The sequence below is a fragment of the Colossoma macropomum genome, unplaced genomic scaffold (genome assembly GCF_904425465.1).
Source record: "Colossoma macropomum unplaced genomic scaffold, Colossoma_macropomum, whole genome shotgun sequence".
Classification (NCBI taxonomy): domain Eukaryota; kingdom Metazoa; phylum Chordata; class Actinopteri; order Characiformes; family Serrasalmidae; genus Colossoma; species Colossoma macropomum.
Window position 1 is genome coordinate 14,917,171 of NW_023494798.1, and position 21,555 is coordinate 14,938,725.

General features: G+C 40.4%; 2 protein-coding genes across 2 annotated transcripts; one reads left to right on the forward strand and one right to left on the reverse strand.

Moving 5' to 3' along the window:
• The first annotated feature begins 157 nt into the window (after positions 1 to 157).
• b3gnt9 (UDP-GlcNAc:betaGal beta-1,3-N-acetylglucosaminyltransferase 9) lies at positions 158 to 4,152 on the forward strand. Its single transcript, XM_036584609.1, has 2 exons — positions 158 to 315; positions 1,987 to 4,152. Exon 2 carries the CDS (start codon positions 2,307 to 2,309, stop codon positions 3,648 to 3,650), a length of 1,344 nt encoding a protein of 447 aa, XP_036440502.1. The 5' UTR covers positions 158 to 315; positions 1,987 to 2,306; the 3' UTR covers positions 3,651 to 4,152.
• Positions 4,153 to 4,310: 158 nt separating this feature from the next.
• Positions 4,311 to 21,427, reverse strand: cunh16orf70 (chromosome unknown C16orf70 homolog). Its single transcript, XM_036584610.1, has 16 exons — positions 20,243 to 21,427; positions 19,549 to 19,631; positions 19,286 to 19,369; positions 19,129 to 19,172; positions 18,689 to 18,768; positions 17,174 to 17,268; positions 16,166 to 16,230; positions 15,292 to 15,404; positions 13,316 to 13,449; positions 13,047 to 13,130; positions 10,078 to 10,160; positions 9,582 to 9,625; positions 9,378 to 9,427; positions 9,193 to 9,251; positions 8,342 to 8,414; positions 4,311 to 7,980 (listed from the first exon to the last, which is right to left on the reverse strand). The coding sequence occupies exons 1-16, from the start codon at positions 20,304 to 20,306 to the stop codon at positions 7,891 to 7,893; spliced, it is 1,245 nt and encodes a 414-aa protein (XP_036440503.1). The 5' UTR covers positions 20,307 to 21,427; the 3' UTR covers positions 4,311 to 7,890.
• Between the last annotated feature and the right edge of the window lie 128 nt (positions 21,428 to 21,555).

The window sequence follows — 21,555 nt, forward strand, 5'->3', positions numbered from 1 at the left end:
AGTGCTGAACAGTGGTTGACTCAGATGCCAGCCCAATTTTTTTGGATCTCTCCATCCAGGCCGCGTCTCGCCCTGAGGTTGCTGTGCTGGCATCTGGGTCACGTGACCTACACAGCCTCTTAAAAGCGTTGCCGTCGTTTAAAAAAATGTGCTCGCTTTTCTCTGAGTGAGAGTCGCTCCAGCGCTGATCTTGGCGAGTTGGGAGTTTTTTCCTGGACGTGAACGCGCAGCTTTTCAGCTTTAAACGCCGAAACCAGATGGTGGGATCTGGCAGTGTTGAACTGGAGCAGCTTTCGTGAGATTCACCACTTCTTGGTAAGTGTCGAAGATGCGGTAGCCTCTGTGCTGTTAGCAAACACCTCGAAAGTATTAAAAGTGGCGCACTATCTTAGCACTACGGTGCAGGAAAAGCTGAAATCGTCCGCAATCAGAGGTAAAAGCGTTTGGACAACTTTTAGCTTCACGGGATGCCTGAGCGCCTCTGGCTGAAGACTCGAGCAGGAAATTTAACATCTGGCTGAGGAGCCTGAAGGAAAGTGCTGCTCAGCATTGCTTACTCACAAACTCTTATCCCTAGAAATGCTCTGGAAAGCAAATATGCAGTACATATACGCGCTCATAATGGAACAGCATGGATTTTCTTCGAAAAACTTTTAAGTAATCGTGTGTTCTTCCTCAAAGTGCGACACGCCCCCCAGTACTTTCTTGTTTCCAAGAAAAGACTCGAAATGGTGAGGCATTCAATGGCTAAAGTGCTTCTTAGCTCGTTTAGAGTACAGATTCGACCACTCTGCAGACCACTAGCAGTTTCTGAAGCATAACTTTGGGAAAGTAATCCTGCGTTTCCTGAGATGTGAGATGCATCAGAATAGTGTCTGGGAAGCCATTCCAGCATGTTGAAACGAAGTTAAACCATTTACAATATTGTGAAACACCATACACTCCTAGCAAAAATGGTGCTATAAAGATACACAACAGGCTTTCCATCATACACTCTTTAAAAAGATGGTTCTTCAAAGGGTTCTATAAGAAAGAGAAGTATGAGTTCTATATAGAACCATGTCATGCTTAAATGGTGCTTTACATGGTGAAAAGGCTCTTCAGATTGATGGGCAATGTGTTGTATGTGGTTCTATAAAGCAACAAAAGGGGTTCTGCTGTTGTTCCAGAGTCAAGCTTGTGACAGAACCCTTTTTGGTGTTATATAGAACCATTTTCAAAAATAGAATCATATACAACAAATTCTCCATCAATCTGGAGAACCATTTAAGCATGAAATGCTTCTATATAGAACTCGTAGTTTCAAACAGTGCCACTCCCTTTGCTAAAGAACCTGTGAAGAATCATCTTTTTAAAAGCATTTTAACTTGGTAAAGTTCTAAATAGAACCATTGCTTTTGCTAAAGAACACTTGATCCATTTTTAAGGATGTAGATGTAGGAATATTGACTGTCACAAGTAACTACACATCTAAAAAAGGTTCTTTAATAAAGACAGTGGTTACATATAGAACCATGACAACTCAAAGAACTATTTGAATGTTTAATGCTTCTTCTCATGTTTCAGTGGTTCTCCTCTATAATGGAAAACTGCTGTATATGGTTCTTTATATTTCTATATGTTGCACCAAAAGTGGTTCCACTATTGTTACTAGTCAAAGAGTGTTGTGGTCTGTATGAACATGTTCTGTTGTCATAGTCATATATGAGCTTGACAAGCTTTTGATGCCTACTCATAGAGTTAAAACTCCTTAACGTATATTTTTTTAATGGAAATGGTAACGTTTTGGTCAACTGGAAATTCATGACTGATATGAAAATTATGATATGATATCTGTAACTGTAACCAGTAATAATCAAAGAAATGTCTTTCTTTCTGAAAACATCACAAATACATTGTATACTATATTGTAAATACAGTATATACAGTATTCACTGACACTGTTTTCTAATGCCGTGTACCTAATGCAATACTCTGTTTTTCTAGGTGCGCATAGGACAGGATAAAATCTCTTGATAAATGGAAACATCTTAGCACAGACACTCCTGTTTTTGGGAGGAACGGTTGGAGCTGAGCACTGTGTTACACAGCATTAAGACTGTTATCTCATTGAGCACTTATAGTGTTGAGAGGAAAGTGTTCCCAGCTGGAAGCAATCAAGATCACACTCAAAGAAGGGATAAACACTGCTCCAAATGGAGTCTGGCTGGGTAGGAATCACTAGCAATGAAGAAATCCTGACATCATGATAAGATTACAACCTCTCTGGTTACTGAGCTTTATAACGGAGAGACTTGTTTGACAGAATGAGGAGAGTCCGCATAAAGGGAGACGTGCTCTGCACCCTGATCCTGTTGGTGCTTTTCTGCATACTGCTGTACGCCCACCAGGCTTTAACGCCCATCTGGGAGACAGTACGTATCGAGCATGTCTCTACCAGCTCCAGAGCCCTCTTAGGAACCCCTTTAAAAGGAATGTCGCTTCCCTCTAAGCCACCTAATTTGCCCCAGTGCAATCCTGAGCCTAAGTTGCAGGCACAAGCAAAACCCAAGTCCCAGAGTAAACCTAAAGGTCAGATGAAGTTAAAGCAAAAGGATAAGAAGAGGAAAGCCACTACGCCGAAAGCCAATATTGTGCCCACTCTGCCTCAGTTTGACTTTGAGGATTACCTTCGCAAGAAAGACCAGCGTGAGTTCAGGATGCTAATTGACCAACCAGAGAAGTGTTCAGGGCCTGAAGGTGCACCCTATCTGCTGATTGCCATAAAATCAGTAGCTGCGGACTTCGACAAGCGGCAGGTAGTGCGGCATACTTGGGGGAGAGAAGGAGTGGTCCAGAAAGGAGTGAACATCAAGACCGTTTTTCTTCTTGGGGTGCCCCAAAATGTTACAGCTCTTCCACTTTGGGACAGGCTGCTGGAGTATGAGAGCCGCACGTTCAGGGACATTTTGCTTTGGGACTTTGAAGACACATTTTTCAACCTGACACTCAAAGAAACTCACTTTCTCCAGTGGATCAACATGAGCTGCTCCAAAGTCAAGTTCATTTTCAAGGGTGATGCAGATGTCTATGTGAACATCGAGAACATTCTGGAGATGCTTGATGGCAGGCAGATCGATCAGGACCTTTTTGTTGGAGATATCATCTTGCACGCAAAGCCCATCCGCAGGCGCAACAGTAAATACTTTGTGCCTGAATTTATATATGGCCAAGGAGTTTACCCATCTTACGCGGGTGGTGGAGGCTTTGTAATGTCCGGGCACACTGCCCTAAGGCTGCACATGGCCTGCAAGGAAGTGGAACTCTTTCCTATAGATGACGTCTTCCTGGGAATGTGTCTGCTCAGGATTGGTCTTCAACCGACCCGCCATGAGGGCTTCCGTACCTTTGGTATCGTGCGACCGTCGGCAGCACCCCACCTACAGGTGTTCGACCCATGTTTCTACAGGGAACTGATGGTGGTGCACAGCCTAACCGTGCCGCAGATCTGGCTCATGTGGAACCTCTTACATGATCCTAGTGTACGCTGTCACTCCCATCAGGGCCCCACAGCTCTACCCTTTAAATGGAAAAATAAGATTTCTACAGTAGCTAAAACAGAGTCGAATGAGGATAATGACTATGAAATGCGAGTGTTTGTAAAGCACTGACTGAAAAGCTAGGCCTGAACTGCTGATACTGTGAAATTTAAAATGGAGGAGGTTTGAAAAGATTTATGCTGGCATAGACCGTATGGTACATTTAAGTGGAGAATGTTTTGTTAGATTTGTACACAATAAGACCTGAGAGTTTTAATTGTTTTGAAAGAACTACCGTTTCAGAATTATTGTCAGAAACGTATCGTTTGCTGTATTTGAAAAAGATTTTGGTGTCAAAGTATCATTCTTGGCTACTGCGGATACTGCTGAACATTCTAAAAATGAACCACAGAGGCCAAGGACGACATCTGTCACATTCTGCAAGGACAGTAAAGCCCATGGGAAGTGAGCCCATTTTGCTTTATGAAAGACCACTGGTTGAATATGAGCACTAATGAAATATTGGATACTGAAAATTCTCAGAAGTGAATTATACCACTGAGCAGCACTGTTAGTATGAATATTTTAGATTTGTATGGCTACAGGCTTTCAAATCTGTTTGTTTTGATTTATTACCCTTGTTTTGAAACATCTGCTGTTTTTTTTTGTATTGTAAAATAGTATTTCCTTTTTCTTCTGACATTCTGCTGTAGGTCAAGTCTATTGATGTCTGAAGGTGGAGGAAGCATGTATGAAATAATTTGTCTTGAAAAGAAGGAAAAGGAAAGCGGCATCGTTTCCCCCATATTTATTACATCCAGTCTTCAAATATTACTCTTGTTGAACACACTGTAACAGAACGTTTAATGAACAAAATTCAATGCAGTTTATAAAATTGCAAATGTTGTGGTTTCAGTAGACTAGACGAGAAAAAACTAAATAGTCACAGCATTTTTGCATGGGTTCAGAGGCCTTGTGCAAGCTTATAGCTGACCCTTTCAAAGTATTATTTGCCACAGCTATAGTTATTGCTTTAAAAACAAAAACAAATAATTAAAAAAAACAACAGAATATATGCCTGATAAATACTGATTTTCTAACTACATGTTCTTTGATGACAAAATATCAGAGATACAAAACACCACGTTGCAGTTAATCTGGATTCACAATTTTTAATTAAGGATCCCATTTCCAGAAATGGGTCAAATATACTAAATCCACAAAAAATAATCATTTTGGAGGATAGACGGGGGAAAAAAACATACAATATATAATAAGGGATACAATACATAGCATTAATATGCGCATTACACTGAATGGAAGTTGTCCATTTCTCTAAATACAATCTTAAAAACAATCATTCAATCATTCATTCAGTCATTCCGATGCAAAAATAGGATAAAGTCTGAAGAAGAAACAAAACAAGCCAGAACTTAGATGATGAAAATTAAGCATTCACTTGCTCCTGGCATTTTAAAAAAGATCCACCTGAGATCGGGCAGGCAATCAGCCCATCAAACCACTCTCTGCTAACAGTAACATTCCCTAAACTGTACTACTGCAGTGGTTGTGCTGCTTCTGTTCATAAATTCCTGGAGGACAAACTTATAAACGTGAGACTCCAGTTGTGCACGTAGGCCCTCTTTCAGAACCGAAAGAATAAATCTGAAGACACAGGCAGGGTTTAACCATGTATGTGTTGCCAAACCAACATACTTTTATGAATGCAAAAGCTATTTATAGAAATTTCAAATAGATTTTTTTTATGAAAGTGCAAGTTTTGTTTTGTAGAAACATCACAACCACTAGTGTGAACTTCAAATCATGGAGGGCTGTCAGGCTGAATGAACCTTTAAATCTACAGAGAGTTATGTGGTGGAACAAATACAAAAACATGCACAGACCACCACCAGGACCTTAACGGCTAACAGGAAACACTGGTTTTACTCTCGTAGTTCAGTTTAATAAGTAATCTAATTTACAACATATGCTGCACCAGCCCTTCAAGAAAAGAGTTCGGAGACTATGAGACTGTTTTTTTATCCTCATACTTCCTCATTATTTTTGGGACTGTGAGGACTGTGACTGACTACAACTGACAGTCCATTAGTTTAGCTATACATGCTCAACCACACACAAAGCAGTTCAAACGATTTCATTTACAGAGAAAATCAAGACAGGCTCGGTGGGAGATGAGGCACAATGTTAACAGCTGTTTCGCTTCAGTTTTATCAGTTTTAATTTTACTTGGTTTGGAACTTGGCGTAAGAGAGGGATAAAAATCGAAAAACATCAACAGCAGCCTTCCATTGCAACTCATTAACCAAGTAAATGCAAACGAGAACTAACAATGCCCAAATAAGCCTGCGTCACATACTGCAGAAGCCTGGAGGGGAGCTAAAGAGAGAGCTGGCAGTGGAGTGATGTAGCGGTCAGTATCAGCGGAGGCTGAAATCACCACACTTCATGTTTCTGAAGGGTCGCACAGCAGTGCTAAAAATGAGCTTTTAGAGGAACTCACTTAGAACCTCCGACTTGTACTGTAAACACTTGAGTCATCTCCACCGTCACATGTTCAGACTGTCTCCACAAGTGGTCTCACACTGCCTACCCCCTCCATGGTCAGAGCGGATAGCTGCTGTCCTTATAGGACCACGTAGGTGTGAACACTCAGAACTCTCTCGGTTAGCAATGACAATATATAGCATACTTAACAATACAAGAGAATTCCAGACTTCAACTCAATCTGAACCCATATGGTACCGTGAGCTTAAACGGACAAGACAGAAAAGCACGCTATTTACAGGTCTGTACATACACGGATAGAGCAGCAGAACGCTGGGGGAAGCCTCACGTCTACCTGGTACAGAAACAACACTAGACATCTTTGAAGAACAGAAACCAGGAGATAAAAGCTCTGAATCAAAAAGCACAGAGTGGGATATCCACTTTTAAAATGCAGTTAAGAAGCACAAGAGCACAATAAAGAAAAAACAAAATCCTTTTGGGGAGTAACGGAAACAAATCAAAAGGGAATGTTCTTGATCAAGTCTGATGAGAAATTTTTCAAATGGACACCTAACTGTCGTTATTTCTTTGGCTAATGTTTTGGCAATCAGGAAAAAAATCCAAAAGTAGGGATCAAGAGTTGATAGAGAAGGTTATGAGATCAAATCCTCAGCCGAGAACACCAAGATGGTGCGAGAAGGGAGTGACGCAAGTAAACGAGCAGAAAGAACAGCTGGAGATCCAGAGGGTGGTGGAAAGTGAAGGATCAAAGGCTTTTCTGTCCAGTCAGAAGATCTGCCATAAGAGCCCCAAAATCCACAAGATACGTTTCCTTTCATTCCTCTACTCTCAACTCTGCCTCTCACGCTCAGTAATCCCAACAGTCTTCAGTGGATAGAAGACAATTGTCAAGTAAATTAAGTGTATTTTTCTTTAGTGCAAATGTTAAAAACAAACAAAAGAATTATAATAATGCTATCACCTTACCTTGCAAAACAAAAAACGATGGCCAAAATTAACATTTAACTTTAAAAGCTGAACTTTGCACTGCAGGACATTGCAATGGGAGGTAACCAGTGCTGTTGACTTGGTCACAGCATGAGCATACTGAACCTGTGTCTGTGTGCCTAAGTAAGTCTGTGTGAATGCAAGAAACCACGTTCAGAGCACTGAATCCACCAGTACACTCCCATACTGTTCAGCTCGTTTGTGCTTGTAAATCTGTACGTCTCTGTATGCCACACACTCCAAATCTCCAAAATCCATAAAGCAATACTTTATTCATGCAATGAATCCTAATGTTCATGCACCTCTGTGTTTTCCGAGGGCACCCTCTGCATGTGCCGGCCACTGCTGCTCTGAAATGAACTTGACTGAATGTGTGAGTGTATAAAGTGTTTAATGTGCAGAAGAGGAAATGGTATCGAAATGCATGTCACGTATGCCCTTTGGTGTCAGTGTCTTGTGTGGGATGAAATTTAGAAATAGAAAAAAAGAAAATTTCACTAGAGCTTATTAATGTAAGAGTGAACATGTATGTCCATAATGTGTGCGTATGTGTGTGGGCATAGGCGTGCATGAAAAACGCATCACTGTGCATCCACTGTGCTATGGTGACACTGACACAGACGCTGGGGTTGAAGCTGCAGCTGAAGGATGTTTGCTGGCTTAGAGGGAGGATGCGGGATGAGCGAAATACTGGCAACTTCCAGGCTGTGTGGGTTGCTAGAGAGGAGCATCCATGGTGCTGTTCAGGGGTATCGGGGGGAACTCCCAGCATGTGGTTCTCTAGCTCGTGTGATGGCAGCTGTGAGGGAAGGCACACTGCGCTGATGGGCCCTAAGGGGCGGGACGGGCAGGCACCTCAGTGGGCGCTGGACTCGGCACGGGGCAGGTTTCCGGGTCGAGGGGCTCCGTACAGGGTCACTGATGCTATGTGGTTGTTCTGCATCACCTGAGAGAGATGTTAAAGGAACAGTCTGGTGAAAAAATAAAAAATCTAATTCACAAAATTTTGTGTCTGAATACATGTAAGCACCTGATGAGCTGTACTGTGTTAATAGGTTGAAGTGATACTGTGGTGAAAATTTTAATTCACACAGTTCTGTCATCACTGCAAAATGTAGTCAATCAGCAAAGACATGTTTGGTATACAAAATTTGATTCATTAGTTTAGCACTGGAGCTATGAGGCTAATATATCTAACAAGCTTATACCCCACCGATTAGCACCACTACTCACTTACCTCAACATGCATCAGACTACAGCTGCTAAAATCATTACATGAAACAAAACTACAGACAATTCACTCTCACCTCAAAGATCATCCTCTGCAGCCCAAAACAGAATGTGGATCCAAAGGGGTTGGTGTTATTTGCAGATGATGACCTGAAAAGAGTGGATCATTAATTCTAGTGGATCAAAACTACATTTCCAAATCCCAAGAATCCAATGTCTACACAGATTCTTTTTATGTTGACGTACAGCACAAAATCTAAGCATTTATGATAAATTGAAAGCATTTCAGGCAATTATACGACAAACCAAGACCCCCTCCCATTTACATTTACAACGGCAAAGTAATAACGCTTCATTTGTATTTGTATTATGTTATTTGATGAAATAATAATTAACGCACACGTCTTTCACTGGACATGCCAAACTACAACTGTGGCAGGCTACAGCCTTTACTGTTAAGGCTAGTAACACCTTTATAAAACTACAGCGAGAGTCCCCAGTTCTACATTTCTATGTAGAAAAATTAACATCAATGTTTGCAGTGTGCAGTTCATAGCAAATCAATTTTAAAATGAGTCTTGCCACAATTAACATTCTGTCTGAGAGCATGTACGTGGCTCTCTTGCAAAAACGTTTGTATAATGTTATGATGTATAATGTGAGCAATTTAGACTTTCGTGACTTCAAAAATTCAGAATCATCCTTATTCTCAATCCTGATGTTGGAAACAAAAAAAAAAAATGTTTGTCAGAAAGATGCTGTAGACATTTCAGACTTGTTTTTTTACACATATGATATCTATGACAGATTACAGTTAAGATTTACTTTATTTTGGATCCTGGATCAAGAATGCTTATTTCTGAAATTATTTCCTTTTAAGCATTCTCCTTGAATACTGTCTGACTGAATCTCAAGCTATACGACTTACCTATGAAGCACCACTGGCTTCTCCATGGGGTGTCCCAGTAACTCCTGGATCTGATCCCACTGAGTGGGGGAGAAATACATTCAGCACATTCTGAGAAACAGACCACAATGCTTCTTCTACTCTGATATGTGGAATTCTACTCAGTAGCACATAATCATGCATGTGTTTGAGCTAGGTGCAGTCACCTTGCTGTAAGTGGTGAGGATGCAGTCTTCCCCCTGAGCATCAGCTCCATCTGAAAAACAACCAGGCTCCTGAGCTCAATATAGTCTAGGCAGAGCATCTGGTACAAAATGCCCATTACTAGCTATTAGTGTCAATGCACTAGGGGATGCATAAAAATATCTTCAGAGAAAAAGCTGAGCACAACAGAGTTTTCTTCCACCCACCTTTTTTAATGACGAGTGGAATCTTAAAATCACATCGATGGTATCTGGAATCAGGAGGAGGTAGCGCTCATTTATTTGCAGTTTATTGCAGTTGAAGGTTTATACAATACAGTGTCTCTTAGCATTTCTAATCAGCAAAACTGAAAGTTAAATTCATGACACTTGAGTGAATTATATGAAGCGCAGACTTGAAAAGCAAGACAATATTTACCAATACTTGATACCTTTTAAGAAAACGCACACAAAGTTCCTTAGAAAATATTAACTAGCATACAAGTTTAACTGATGCATGCGTAGTATCAGTTGTCTTCTGATACTGAAACATGTTGTTTTACCAGAGAAACATCCAGAAAACCAATTATTAGTCAAATCCTCTGACACATCCACTCTCCGCTACTAAATTAGCCTTTCACCTCCATAATCATCAGTCCAAGCAGATCTGCTCACCTAAACAGTACGCCACAACACAGCAGAAATCAGGCTGAATGGCACTCACATGTTGAAATTGTAATGGCCAGGGTAGTTGGTGTGAAGAACAAACTTCTTTACCAGGTGAGTCACAGAGTCAAACAGTATGTCCTGAGGGAAAAAGAGGACAAATTATGATTCCTGGCCGCGGCAATATGCCAACCACCTACACCAGACCACAAAGCATTTACAAAGACATAATAAAATAACAATGTCTTCCTGTGATAGTACACATTTTGTATGGTGTCAACTAAGGGTGCATGATATATCAATAGCCAATATTATTCAGAAATAAACAAAATAAACTTAATTAACATTAACCAGTTTGATACTGGAATTATAGCCATTAATTACAAACGATAACATTTTGGAACTGCAGGATAGATGACAATGTATAACATCACTGTGCCACAAACAAAAGGCTAGATGACTGACTCCCCATCCAGGCAGAAATGTCACATTTCAATTATCATTGTGAGTTGCTCTGGGTAACAGTGTCTGCTTGTCATGGCCATATAAAATGAATTAATGATCACTCTGTCAATCTTTCTTCAATGTTTCAATGATCAAACTGTCTCACACACTACTACTTTTTCACACTATAATTTCATACATGGATTATAGTGTGAGCTTGAACAGAAAGTATAGTATCAGTCACTACAAGAAGTTAACTGGGTTTTTGCAGAGGCATTTTCGCTAGCTGGCCGGCTTTGTTGAAATGTGCATACGCGAGAAGTGTAGCTAGCCCTCAGTAGGAGGCGGTAACGCACCCTAGGTTAGCCTGCCAATTGCCATTCATCCAATAGAAGACGACTCGAGTGCTGGTTTCTCATGCTACATAGCATTAAGTAAGCTTGGGTTTTATGTGGGTGTGTTCTTGCACGTTGCACGAGGTAAGGAAGCTCTAAAGGCTCGTTGTCAGCTCGTTGTCAGCAGCTGAAATCATATATCGAGCAAAAATTTCACTTTAAAAACATTTCACTTTAAAAACTACAGCAATTGATCTTCTCAGTTCCCAATGCCTACAGAATGCTGTTAGAAGAAGAAATGATGAAACACAGTGGTGAACATACCCGTCCCAACTTTTTAAAAATGTGTTGCGGTCATCTAATTCGAAAATAGGCATATATTTTTCAAAAACAATAAAAATTCAGTTTCAGCATCTGTGTCTCAGCCAGTGGGTTAAACTGGGCCAGAATTAACCAGCGCTTTAGTGTCTTTAGTTCATCTCAAAGGCAAACAGAGCTGATCTATGGTTCTGTAATTTGATGGAACTGTAAACCATTCCATAATGAAATCTTTGTGAAACCCCTTTTTAACTATTTAATGTGGCAATCCACAGTGAGAAATAACCTTTAACCTTGCCCCTTCAAGTTAATTGTTTTTTGCTGCCACAAATTTAAGCGGTCCTCCTCGACTTGTTCTACCAACCGGTGAGTATTGGTTGCTTCATTTCTGCTATTTTGTGATATTTTAACTTGATAAATGAATGTGTTTCAATTTCATTATCCCTCAACAAGTAGCCTAGGTTATGTGCTGTTATTTATTCTGTTAAATCTTAAATCTAAGCCTAAAGTAAATACAAAAAAGATATCTAGTCAAATTTGTGTAGCCAGAAAACAGCCCTCACTACTGAGGAAGCTAGTTTAAACATTTGTTCTACAGAAGGTCTGTTCCACATAAATGTGTCTTTACTGAATCTGACAGCCTTGCATGATGTTTAGTCTACTGTTTTGCTAACTGACTGTTGCTAAATGTACTTAAAGGCACACATCTGCAGTGTATGTAGTTTAATATCATTGCCAAAACTGACAATGATTAATTCAAAGAGCGATGTAAATTAATTGACTTAATTTAGCCATCAAGGCAAAAACAGACAAGTTGTTGTTCTTAATCACATTTTCATGATATTTCATGATACAGACATGGTTGAATTCATTGAGACTGAGGATTAGTTGCATTAATTCAGAAAATTCAAAATGGGCACTGGTTGGATTAATTGAGATTGGGCACTAATTGTATTAACTGAGAGTGGGCATTGGTTGCATTTATTAAGAGTGGGCACTGAATGCAAATAAATTTTAAAACCATACTACATGTGTGTTTGTAAGTAGAAGAGGAGGTATTTTATTATGGTTTGAATTGCATCGAGTTATTTTTGTACATACGGTTTTCCTTTGCGGAAAGAAAATCCTTCTTTTATAATTTTTTCCAGTAATTTGTACTAGAAGTAGATAATCACTTGATTTGTTGGGACTTTTGTTGTGTTATTGACCCAGCCTGGCTTTCATAAGCACCTGGTCTTGACTTGGCCTTGACTAGTCATGGTCTTGTCTTGGACTCGACAAAGGTTGCCTTAACTACAGCCCTACTTCCCGCACTGGATTTAGCTTGAGATGGTGAGATGCCTTTTAAATGGTGCAAGACTGGCTTTTTAAGATTAGTACAAATTAATAAAGTGCCCCCACTGCAGTTTGAGAGAAGAAGTCATTTTGAACGGAATTTTTTTGAGTAACTACCCCACCAGTGATGGGTCTGCTTTTTATTTTGGAGCATAACTATAGTTTTGCATTCTTAAAGTAGATCATGTGTCTGGCTAAAAACTTTAAAAGGCTAATTTTGATCCATAAGTGAGTCGGGTTAACTTCCCTGTGGGGTATGTTTGTATATCGCTGCCCTAAGCACTCAAATTGGGTTGACTGTAAAAACGCACATACTGCTACAGGCTGGGGTTTGAGTGGTGTCATGTACTGACAACTGTGTCCCCCTCACTTTTAACATGCTGCTTTGCTCCAGTGCTATTTACCAAGAGCGGCAGAGGAGAGAGCGTGCGGCCTGGCGGTTAGGCAAAACTAGGCTTGCCTAGTCTTGTTTTTTTTCTTCCTTGGTCCAAAGATTCTCTATCGGTGTATCCCTAGTGTGAACAGGACTGCAGTGTCTGGCTCAGGCCCCAGGGGCTCTGAAGAAAACAGCTGCCTTTCTGCCATCAACACTTACCACTCCCAGGGTGAAGTAGTTAAAAAAGTAGTCATTACACTTGGACGGGACTTGCTTGTGAGGAGAGGGAGAGTGGATCTTCATCTACAATAAAAGGTAAGAGGATGGAGGAGTGTTTTAAACATCACTGAACATTAATAAGACAATGCTTTAAAAAGCGACTTTATGAGGAGAATTCTGTACTTTTCAGGGCTATGTGGTTACATTCTTTTTAGGTGAGCATGTAGAGGAAGCTTATTGAAACTATTAGGTTGCTCTAGCTTCACTACCTTGTCCTCAGACTTGTAGAAGACCTTGTGTGGAGAGCCCAAAGCACTCAGGACGTCCTGACATGAATCTCCAAAGTAGATGTTCCTTTCCATAATCCGCAATTTCGCATCAGCCATCACTCCTGGACCACACCCTGAGAAACAACAAAAAGCTTTGGAAGGCTGCTGATGCACTGCTTTTGTTTTGAGCTACAGCACCTCCCAGTGGAGTGGAGGTAAAAAAGTGCATAAACATCTCACCTCTCTGGAATATTTCAAACCATTAAAAGGAAAAGAACAAAGTCATTCAGAGTGGTTTGGTGTGAAATGCTCTGCTCTTCAGAAACATGCCAAGCCAGAATTGTTCACAACAATGGTGATGGTATAAGGATCAGATATGGCCAGAAACTGATCTTGACCACATTTAACACAATAGTAAACAGAATGCGTTTTCTCTATCTTTATACAATTATGTGGGTGGAAATGTGTCTGCTGAGTGATGGCTAGCAAATAAGAGAATAAACAATGAAGTGTAAAATGGAGGATACAAAAAGCTTAAGTTAGCCCCAAACCAAGAGCCTTCATGCACTCTGGGCCAATGAAAATAGACATAGTCATTCATGAAACAGATATAAAAGCAATCAACAAAATGTCAGACATCCATGCAACCTAGCTACCAAGGTATATTACTTTTAGCACTCCAGAACATATGTGTAAGCAAATAGTCAAAATGATGAAATCTGCTTGGCAATTTGGATTTTGTTCTTACACTTATGTGTAAGATATGGTATATATTTGCAGCTATAGCAGATTTTATGACAATTAATAAAGAACCTTTCAGTGGATGGTTCTCATTTTTTTGTAAATAAGCTGTAACATTAATGTTTAGGAACGTGATTTTTAAATCTACACCGTAAACATGTTCAAGTATTTGATCTGCTATCTCTTTGCTCAAAGGAATCCCATCGCTGCCTGTAAGCATGTAAATTGAACATTTAAATAAACAGCTACATACAGAAATATATTATGTATTGATTATAACAAATTTGGTGACAATCGGGTGAGTAATAAGGAACCTAATTTAGTCATGAGAAGTATTCATATCTTAATACACATGCATTCATTTACAAGTGGATCTTGATCGCTCAAACATTATGGACGCACAGGCATAAGACGTAGTGTAGATGTAACGCCTCAGATAACAAGACACATGGCACATATGTATACATATCTACGGCCAATAAAAGCGTCCTAGTTGAGTTGAATTGTAATGGAGAAAAGGGTATATAAAAGTACAACGGAAACTAGGTATGTGTTTATGTGCTTTTTACGCAGGAAAAGTACAATCAGATCTCATTTGGACAAACTGGGGACACATTTTAGTGAAAATTGTCAGAATTTGTCCAAATACCATCTGGACATGAAACACATGTAAACACGAAACAGGTACGAACACACTGTCTGATGTCCACACACATTCATATCTTTCAATGAAGGGAATGTAACAAGATTTTACTCTACATCATTTTGGACTGTTTGTTTTGATATGTTTGTCATGAAATTTAGACACATAAATGGCAGTTGTTTTTTTTCAAATGTTTAAAAACACGATTTACAAGCCATTCATGACAGAGTGGCTACAATGTTTCACAGCTTCCAAAGAAAACAATTTTTAGTTGAACCACTGTTTTACCATTATAAACATTACATATAAAAACTTAGAAGATACAAGTATTTTCACTGGTCAGTTTGAAAAAAAAATAAAATGGCTATATTTGCAACCCCAGATCCTATCAAAACCATTGTAAAGAAATCAGAGCTGGCAAGTTTACATTATTATACACTACATCTAATCATCACTCTGACTTTGTCTCAACGATCAGGTTTTGCAGAAATTTTAAAACTGTGATATTTCCCTTTAAGAGTGCAAGTGTGAATAGTTTAACTACCACAGTATACAGTATATGGTAGCAGGGAACCAAGATCTGTATCCGTACCTGCAGTGAGGAGCCGCAGTCTGAGACCCAGGGGTCCTGTCCCATCTCTCAGAACATCCACACATTCTGCATACACATTACCCAGAAAACAGGCCAGAGGCATCACTGGAGCCCTGGGGCAGAGAGAGAGAGAGAGAGAGGGAGGGGAGAGAGAGGGAGGGGAGAGAGAGAGAGAGAGAGAGAGAGAGAGAGAGAGAGAGAGAGAGAGAGGGGGGAGAGAGGAGAGAGAGAGAGAGGGGGGAGAGAGAGAGGAGAGAGAGAGAGAGAGAGAGAGAGAGAGAGAGAGAGAGAGAGAGAGAGAGAGAGAGAGAGAGAGAGAGAGGGAGGGGAGAGAGAGGGAGAGAGAGAGAGAGAGAGGGGAGAGAGAGAGAGGGGAGAGAGAGAGAGGGAGGGGAGAGAGAGGGGGAGAGAGAGAGAGAGAGAGAGAGAGAGAGAGAGAGAGAGAGAGAGAGAGAGAGGAGAGAGAGAGAGAGAGAGAGGGAGGGGAGAGAGAGGGAGAGAGAGAGAGAGAGAGGGGAGAGAGAGAGAGGGGAGAGAGAGAGAGAGAGAGGGAGGGGAGAGAGAGGGAGAGAGAGAGAGAGAGAGAGAGAGAACGAGAACACGTGCTAGAGTATTTCAAGCTTCTTAGACATTTAAATGGCCTATCAAATCCTGTTCTTGGTCCCACTCTGCAGTTAATGTACTGTATAAAGAATACAGAAGCATTCAGAACAGCCAAAACTTTGCTCTTAAAACACAACATGAACAAAGATACATCACTAGATAGCCAGATGTTCAACAATCATACTGAATCTGAAAGTGGATCTTAATCAGATTCTTATCAGCTAGTGCAGATGTATGTGCAAGCGTACACAAACAAAAACTGAGCTCTTACTTGGTTTCTTGAAGGTTGTTTCCAGTGTAAATGTACATCCTTTTCACTGTAGCCCCATGAGGAATCTGCAGGGAGGCCAAGCCATGGGCAAAGTTAGGCTGTCAAAGCAAAACAACTTGGAGTAGATTGGTGTGGTTGTGTAGGTGTTGTTTTATAGCAAAGAAAGGCAAAAAATGCTGGCACATTCACAAGGTGGCATGACCAGGCAGGAAATTACAGTCAGGGAATTTTAAAAAGAATAAAAACCTTCTTTACTTGTTGCTGTGCTTTTATATGCTCATAATTACTCACATTTACAATATAGACTTCAGTGAGGTGTATTTTTAGCATTTATATTTTAGTTTAGTTTCATTGTCAAAAAGACCGAGCCTACTATTCTCAGCAAAGCATTTAATGAAATATTCTCTAAGTTTACATAATTGTACACTCTATATGTTCACTATACGTTTATATACACGTGGTCGTTTAGAGTTTATTCTGAAATCTGTGGTATTAATAAGGAATTTGTTCTCCCTTTTCTGTAGTAACAGCCTCAACTCTTCTGAGAAGGCTTTACACTAAATGTTAAACATTGTGGTGAGGATTTGATTGCATTCAGCCACAAAAACACTACTAATGTTGGATAATTAGTTCTGGGTCAAACCAACCCCCCATAAATATAATGGATAGAGATCAAGCACTCCAGAGAACACAATACCACTACTCCACAACCTAGTGTTGGGGGCTTTAGAGACATATAAATTCTACCCCTCTATCCCATTCTATAAGCAATGAATTTCCATGGAAATCTCACAAGCTGTGTGTGCAAGTGAATGGCTGTGTCAGCAACAGGTGCACCTTAAAGTAGCTGAATTCACTATTAGAAGGGGTGTCCTGATACTTTGGGACATACAAAGTATATATTTTAGTATGACAACAGAACATTTCCAAATTATGAAACAAATAGTGCAGAAAAACAGAAAAACAAAGAACAGAACAGTGCTGAAAGGGAGCTTTCAACAGGCTTACCTCATACTTAGGGGCCTCACTCCATGAGTCTAGCTGGAAGGAGAAGGAGAGGCCACGGAAGTTCAGATGGAAGAGCTGTTCTGCAGCGTTGTAGACTGGGCGCAGAGCAAACAGACCAAATCAACACCACAGCTCCCTCTCTGATCCGGTCTCCATTTGTGCTCATGACCATACCTCCGTGTGAGACATTTAAAGGGGCCATATCCTATATTTCTCTTAGATTTGATTCCCTTCTCCCTCAATTCTACTTGTGGTCTTTATGTTGGCACATATACCAAAAACAGTAATACTTAATTCTTATCATTAACCAGACCCATTTCTTACCATCACCATTCTTCAATTCTTTAGAATTAAACAGGCTGTTTTTGGCACTGTGCCTTCAGACTGACATATGCAAATGATCTCTGTTCTGATTGGCCACCCTGTGTGCCTAGTTCAAAACTCAGTCTTGGCTGACACACTCCTTACCACATCAACTGGAACGGGTGGGCTAAACTACTGTAGACTGAATAGGCAAATATATGAAAAGGCATTGGTTTTTGTGACTTAACAAAAATCAAGGAATTCAAAACTGGCTCTTTATGTATGGAAAGGAATTCACACCAAATTGAAAAGCAACCACTACAGTTGAAAATGTGAAATGCAAAGCACACATGACATTACATTTCCATAGTGACATGCAGTAAAAGGTGTCAAAAAACAAACCCCTTATTCCACTGTTTTCACATCATTTTACCTCTTTATTGAAAAGTAATGCACCAGGATATGCATTTTAAGAACTGTAAATGCTGAATTAATGTCAGAATTGAATACAATCCACTTTAAAATGTAACCAGGGCATGGCTATATTGCTTTACACAGTGCATCCCTTTAAATGGATTTTCCCTCATTGACATGCAGTCGTAACAGTGAAAACAGTGAAATACAATGCACACGATACCTTTCCATGGGTGAAATGTGGAACATGCACTACAATGAAAAGCAAAACCTCTATTACAATGTTTTCATGTCAACTGACCTCTTTTTTATACTTCAAATGTATCTGCCCCATTGAAATGCAACCAAAACAGTGAAATGCAGTGCACACACAAGACTGTAGTTAAAAAGCAACATGCAGAAAACATGCCATAAAGAAAAGTAAAAGATCTATAACATTACATTCATTTTAGCACGTATTCTGCATGTCACTATGGAAAAGTAATGATATGTGTACACTGCATTTCACATTTTTCCACTGTAGTGATCGCTTTTTAATCTGGCACTAACTGCTCTCCATATTTTGGCAACTTAGTTTTGACATATAAAATACACAGACAGGGGAATGAACGGTATATTTTGAAACATGAAATGGTATCGTTTGAAATTATCAAGGTTTTCCATGATATGGCCCTTTAAACATATCACACATACTTGCAAAACAAATGAAATCCGTGGCAAAAGCATAGCAGTTCATCTTATGCAGCAGTGAACAGATTGTGTGCCTTAATATCAGCAGAGGAAGACAGACAGCTTTACCTCCTGGATGAGTAGCGCCAAAGGACTGGTCAATCTGCTCAATGGTAGGTGCTATTGCCTGAGAGTTAAAATGCACTCCACTGTAAGGTAAGGAGGAAGCGGTTATGTTTGTTCTGTGCAGTACTTGGTTGACACACTCACACTCAAAGTAAAACTATCCGAGTTTTTGTCCAGCAGATGGTGCCGTAGCTCTGAGCCAATAAGCCCCTTGTGAGACTCTCATGCATTTTTCAAAAGGCCTGGTGAACATAAGACATAATGCCATTTCACTAGCCAGGGAATGTGCAAGTGTATCTTGGTGATAACATTTTACAAACAAGTACACAGCTGTCAGTGACCACTGCTTAGGTTGTGCTGCTGTCTTCTGGTGGAGAAAATTATGTGAGTGGCTTCAAATTTCTATGCTTTCATCTTTTTTAAGTTTGAATAAAATCACTTACCAGTATTTCAATTTCACTTTGCTCAAGTCGTACACTTCAATTACCTGCAAAAACCAACAATCACTAAGTGGAAACAGCCTGACATAAATGTATCAAAAAACGATCAGGACAAAATTCTAGTTAACACACACACACACACACACACTTTCTCACCAACCTTTAGTCTCTGATTGCAGGCATCAAACAGCAGTTTAATTCCATCCTGAGTCAAGTTGAGTATGAGGTCGTGACTGAGTGGCATCTGTAAGGAAGAAAAACAGGTTCGACGGGGGGATGCAAATTAGTCAAGAAGCAACCAGAGACACCAACAGCTAGACGTGCAGCTATGCGTTATTCATTTTCACTTTCCAACAGGCAAATAACAGCTGAAAATCTGTTGTTTTTTTTTCTCCCACATGTTAAAGATTTGTAAAGTCTTACTTGTTCGCTGTAGAGCACCTGGACATTCTTGATGATTCGGCAGTGCTTTTGTAAGATGGAAATGGCCTGGGCCAATGGCATCCCTTTAAACAGAGACAGCGGCAAGCAGTGAGTCAATTCCTTGAGTTAATTTACGTAGAGCTCAGCAGTATGACAACATCACAATATGTCACAGTAGGCTTTTTTGAGCATATTGTGGTATTTAAAAACACTTCCCAATTGCATGTTTGATTAGAATCAAAGCATTATTAGTCATGTTTAATTGGATTTAGTGCATCACAGTGTGCAAAATGTTGAATACAAATACTTATATTCATAGTTATAGGTAGTATTTTCCAAAATGTGTCATTACTTCATCTGTTCTAACTAATCAGATGTCAAAAAAAATATCGTGACATATGATGTATCGTAAAAACTTCGTGAAGTCTTGTGATACATATGATGCATCACATATGTATCACGATGCATATGGCATGTTGCCATATCGCCCATCTCTAAATTTACGTAATTTCTTCTGATTAAGGGTTGCAAATATGAAAACCACCTGTACCAATCTGGCAAAAAAGTGGGGCGATAATGAAGAAAGTGACTGAAGCAGACCAAGCTGAGTGCAGAGGGACTTGAGGTAATTCAACTTTTGTTCTGAGGGGATTTTCTCTAGCTGGTTATCCAAGTTCGGCCTGATCTGACTTACCTAATGCGAATTCCCATTGTTCATTTCCCAGAGATCGCTCAGGAACCACCTCCAGATCCAGCATTGGGTTTTCAACGAGGTTCTCGGACTGTGCCAGTTCTGGACCTGTCCTCTCACAAAACACCAACTAAAGACTCCTGTTAAACAGTCGATCTTAGCTCCGCCTCTCTGACAGACAACATCAACGTGCGAGTCGTGCCAGTCGTTGAGAGTAGCTAAGTTAGCCTAAAAGCTAAAAGCTACACACGAGACTTGAACACGGTTTTCGTCCCGGACGAAACAACTTAAATAAGACAGCAAGCTAAATGTGTTTGAATACTGCAACCCTTCTATCTTCTCTCTCCGACTCCAGACAGTGTCAGCATGCTTATAAATAACGAGGCGACAGCGGCAGCAAAGTACTGATCTAGACAAACACACTTCTCTAGAAACACTTCAACCGGTCAAAATGACGAGGTTCTGTAAAATACATAAAACCCTCTTAAATATTATAAGTACGTCAGGAAGAATTAAACAAGTAACAGGCTGTCTTCTACCCGGTCAGTCTACAAACATGAACCAGTTAGGTTAACAGTCTTACAGTCAAAAAAAGAAAACCGGGTTCGTTTAAAATACAGATATCTACAATATCTACACGCCAAGTGTTTCACTCGCAGCAGCTCTGAACTAGGTGACTGCCAAACTTATAATCAGATATCCAGCCCGATGATGCAATCCAGCCGAACTGAAAACACGTCAGCTGTCGTTTCACAAACAGTGAAAAACTCGGTTATTCTCCCTCCGTCTGCTCTAACGGTTCTTCTTCTTCAGCGTGCGGCTAACGACGGCAGCTAGCGGTGCTTTTTCCCTCTGAAAGGCTCGGGCTGCTGCCGTTACGCTGACCCGCTAACACTAGCGGCTCCGGCGCAGACAGGTCACTGAGCGCTGCTCCTGCCTCGCCTTGTTGTTTTTCTCCTTTCTCTGCTCGGGATTCAGCAGCGAGCGGAGAGCTGAGCTAACAGCGACACTGCGCTCCTCCTCATCACACAGCGCTGCTCTCGGCCTCCTCACAGGCGCTGCTCCTGCTGCCGCTGTTTCACTGTGTCTTAGGCTCAGGGTCCGCTCCGCCAGAGAAGAACAAAAAAGCCCCCTCAGCAGCTCCCACTGCAAGTTCCATCAAAAACACCAACATCAGCTGATACTTCAACTTCCTGTGCGAGCGAGACGAACACTTCCGGCGGCACGTTTTCAAAATAATAGTCATACAGCGAGTAAAATCACAGTGGAGGCTGCAATTTAATTTTATACTTAAAAAAGCCTTTAAAGCTGAGATT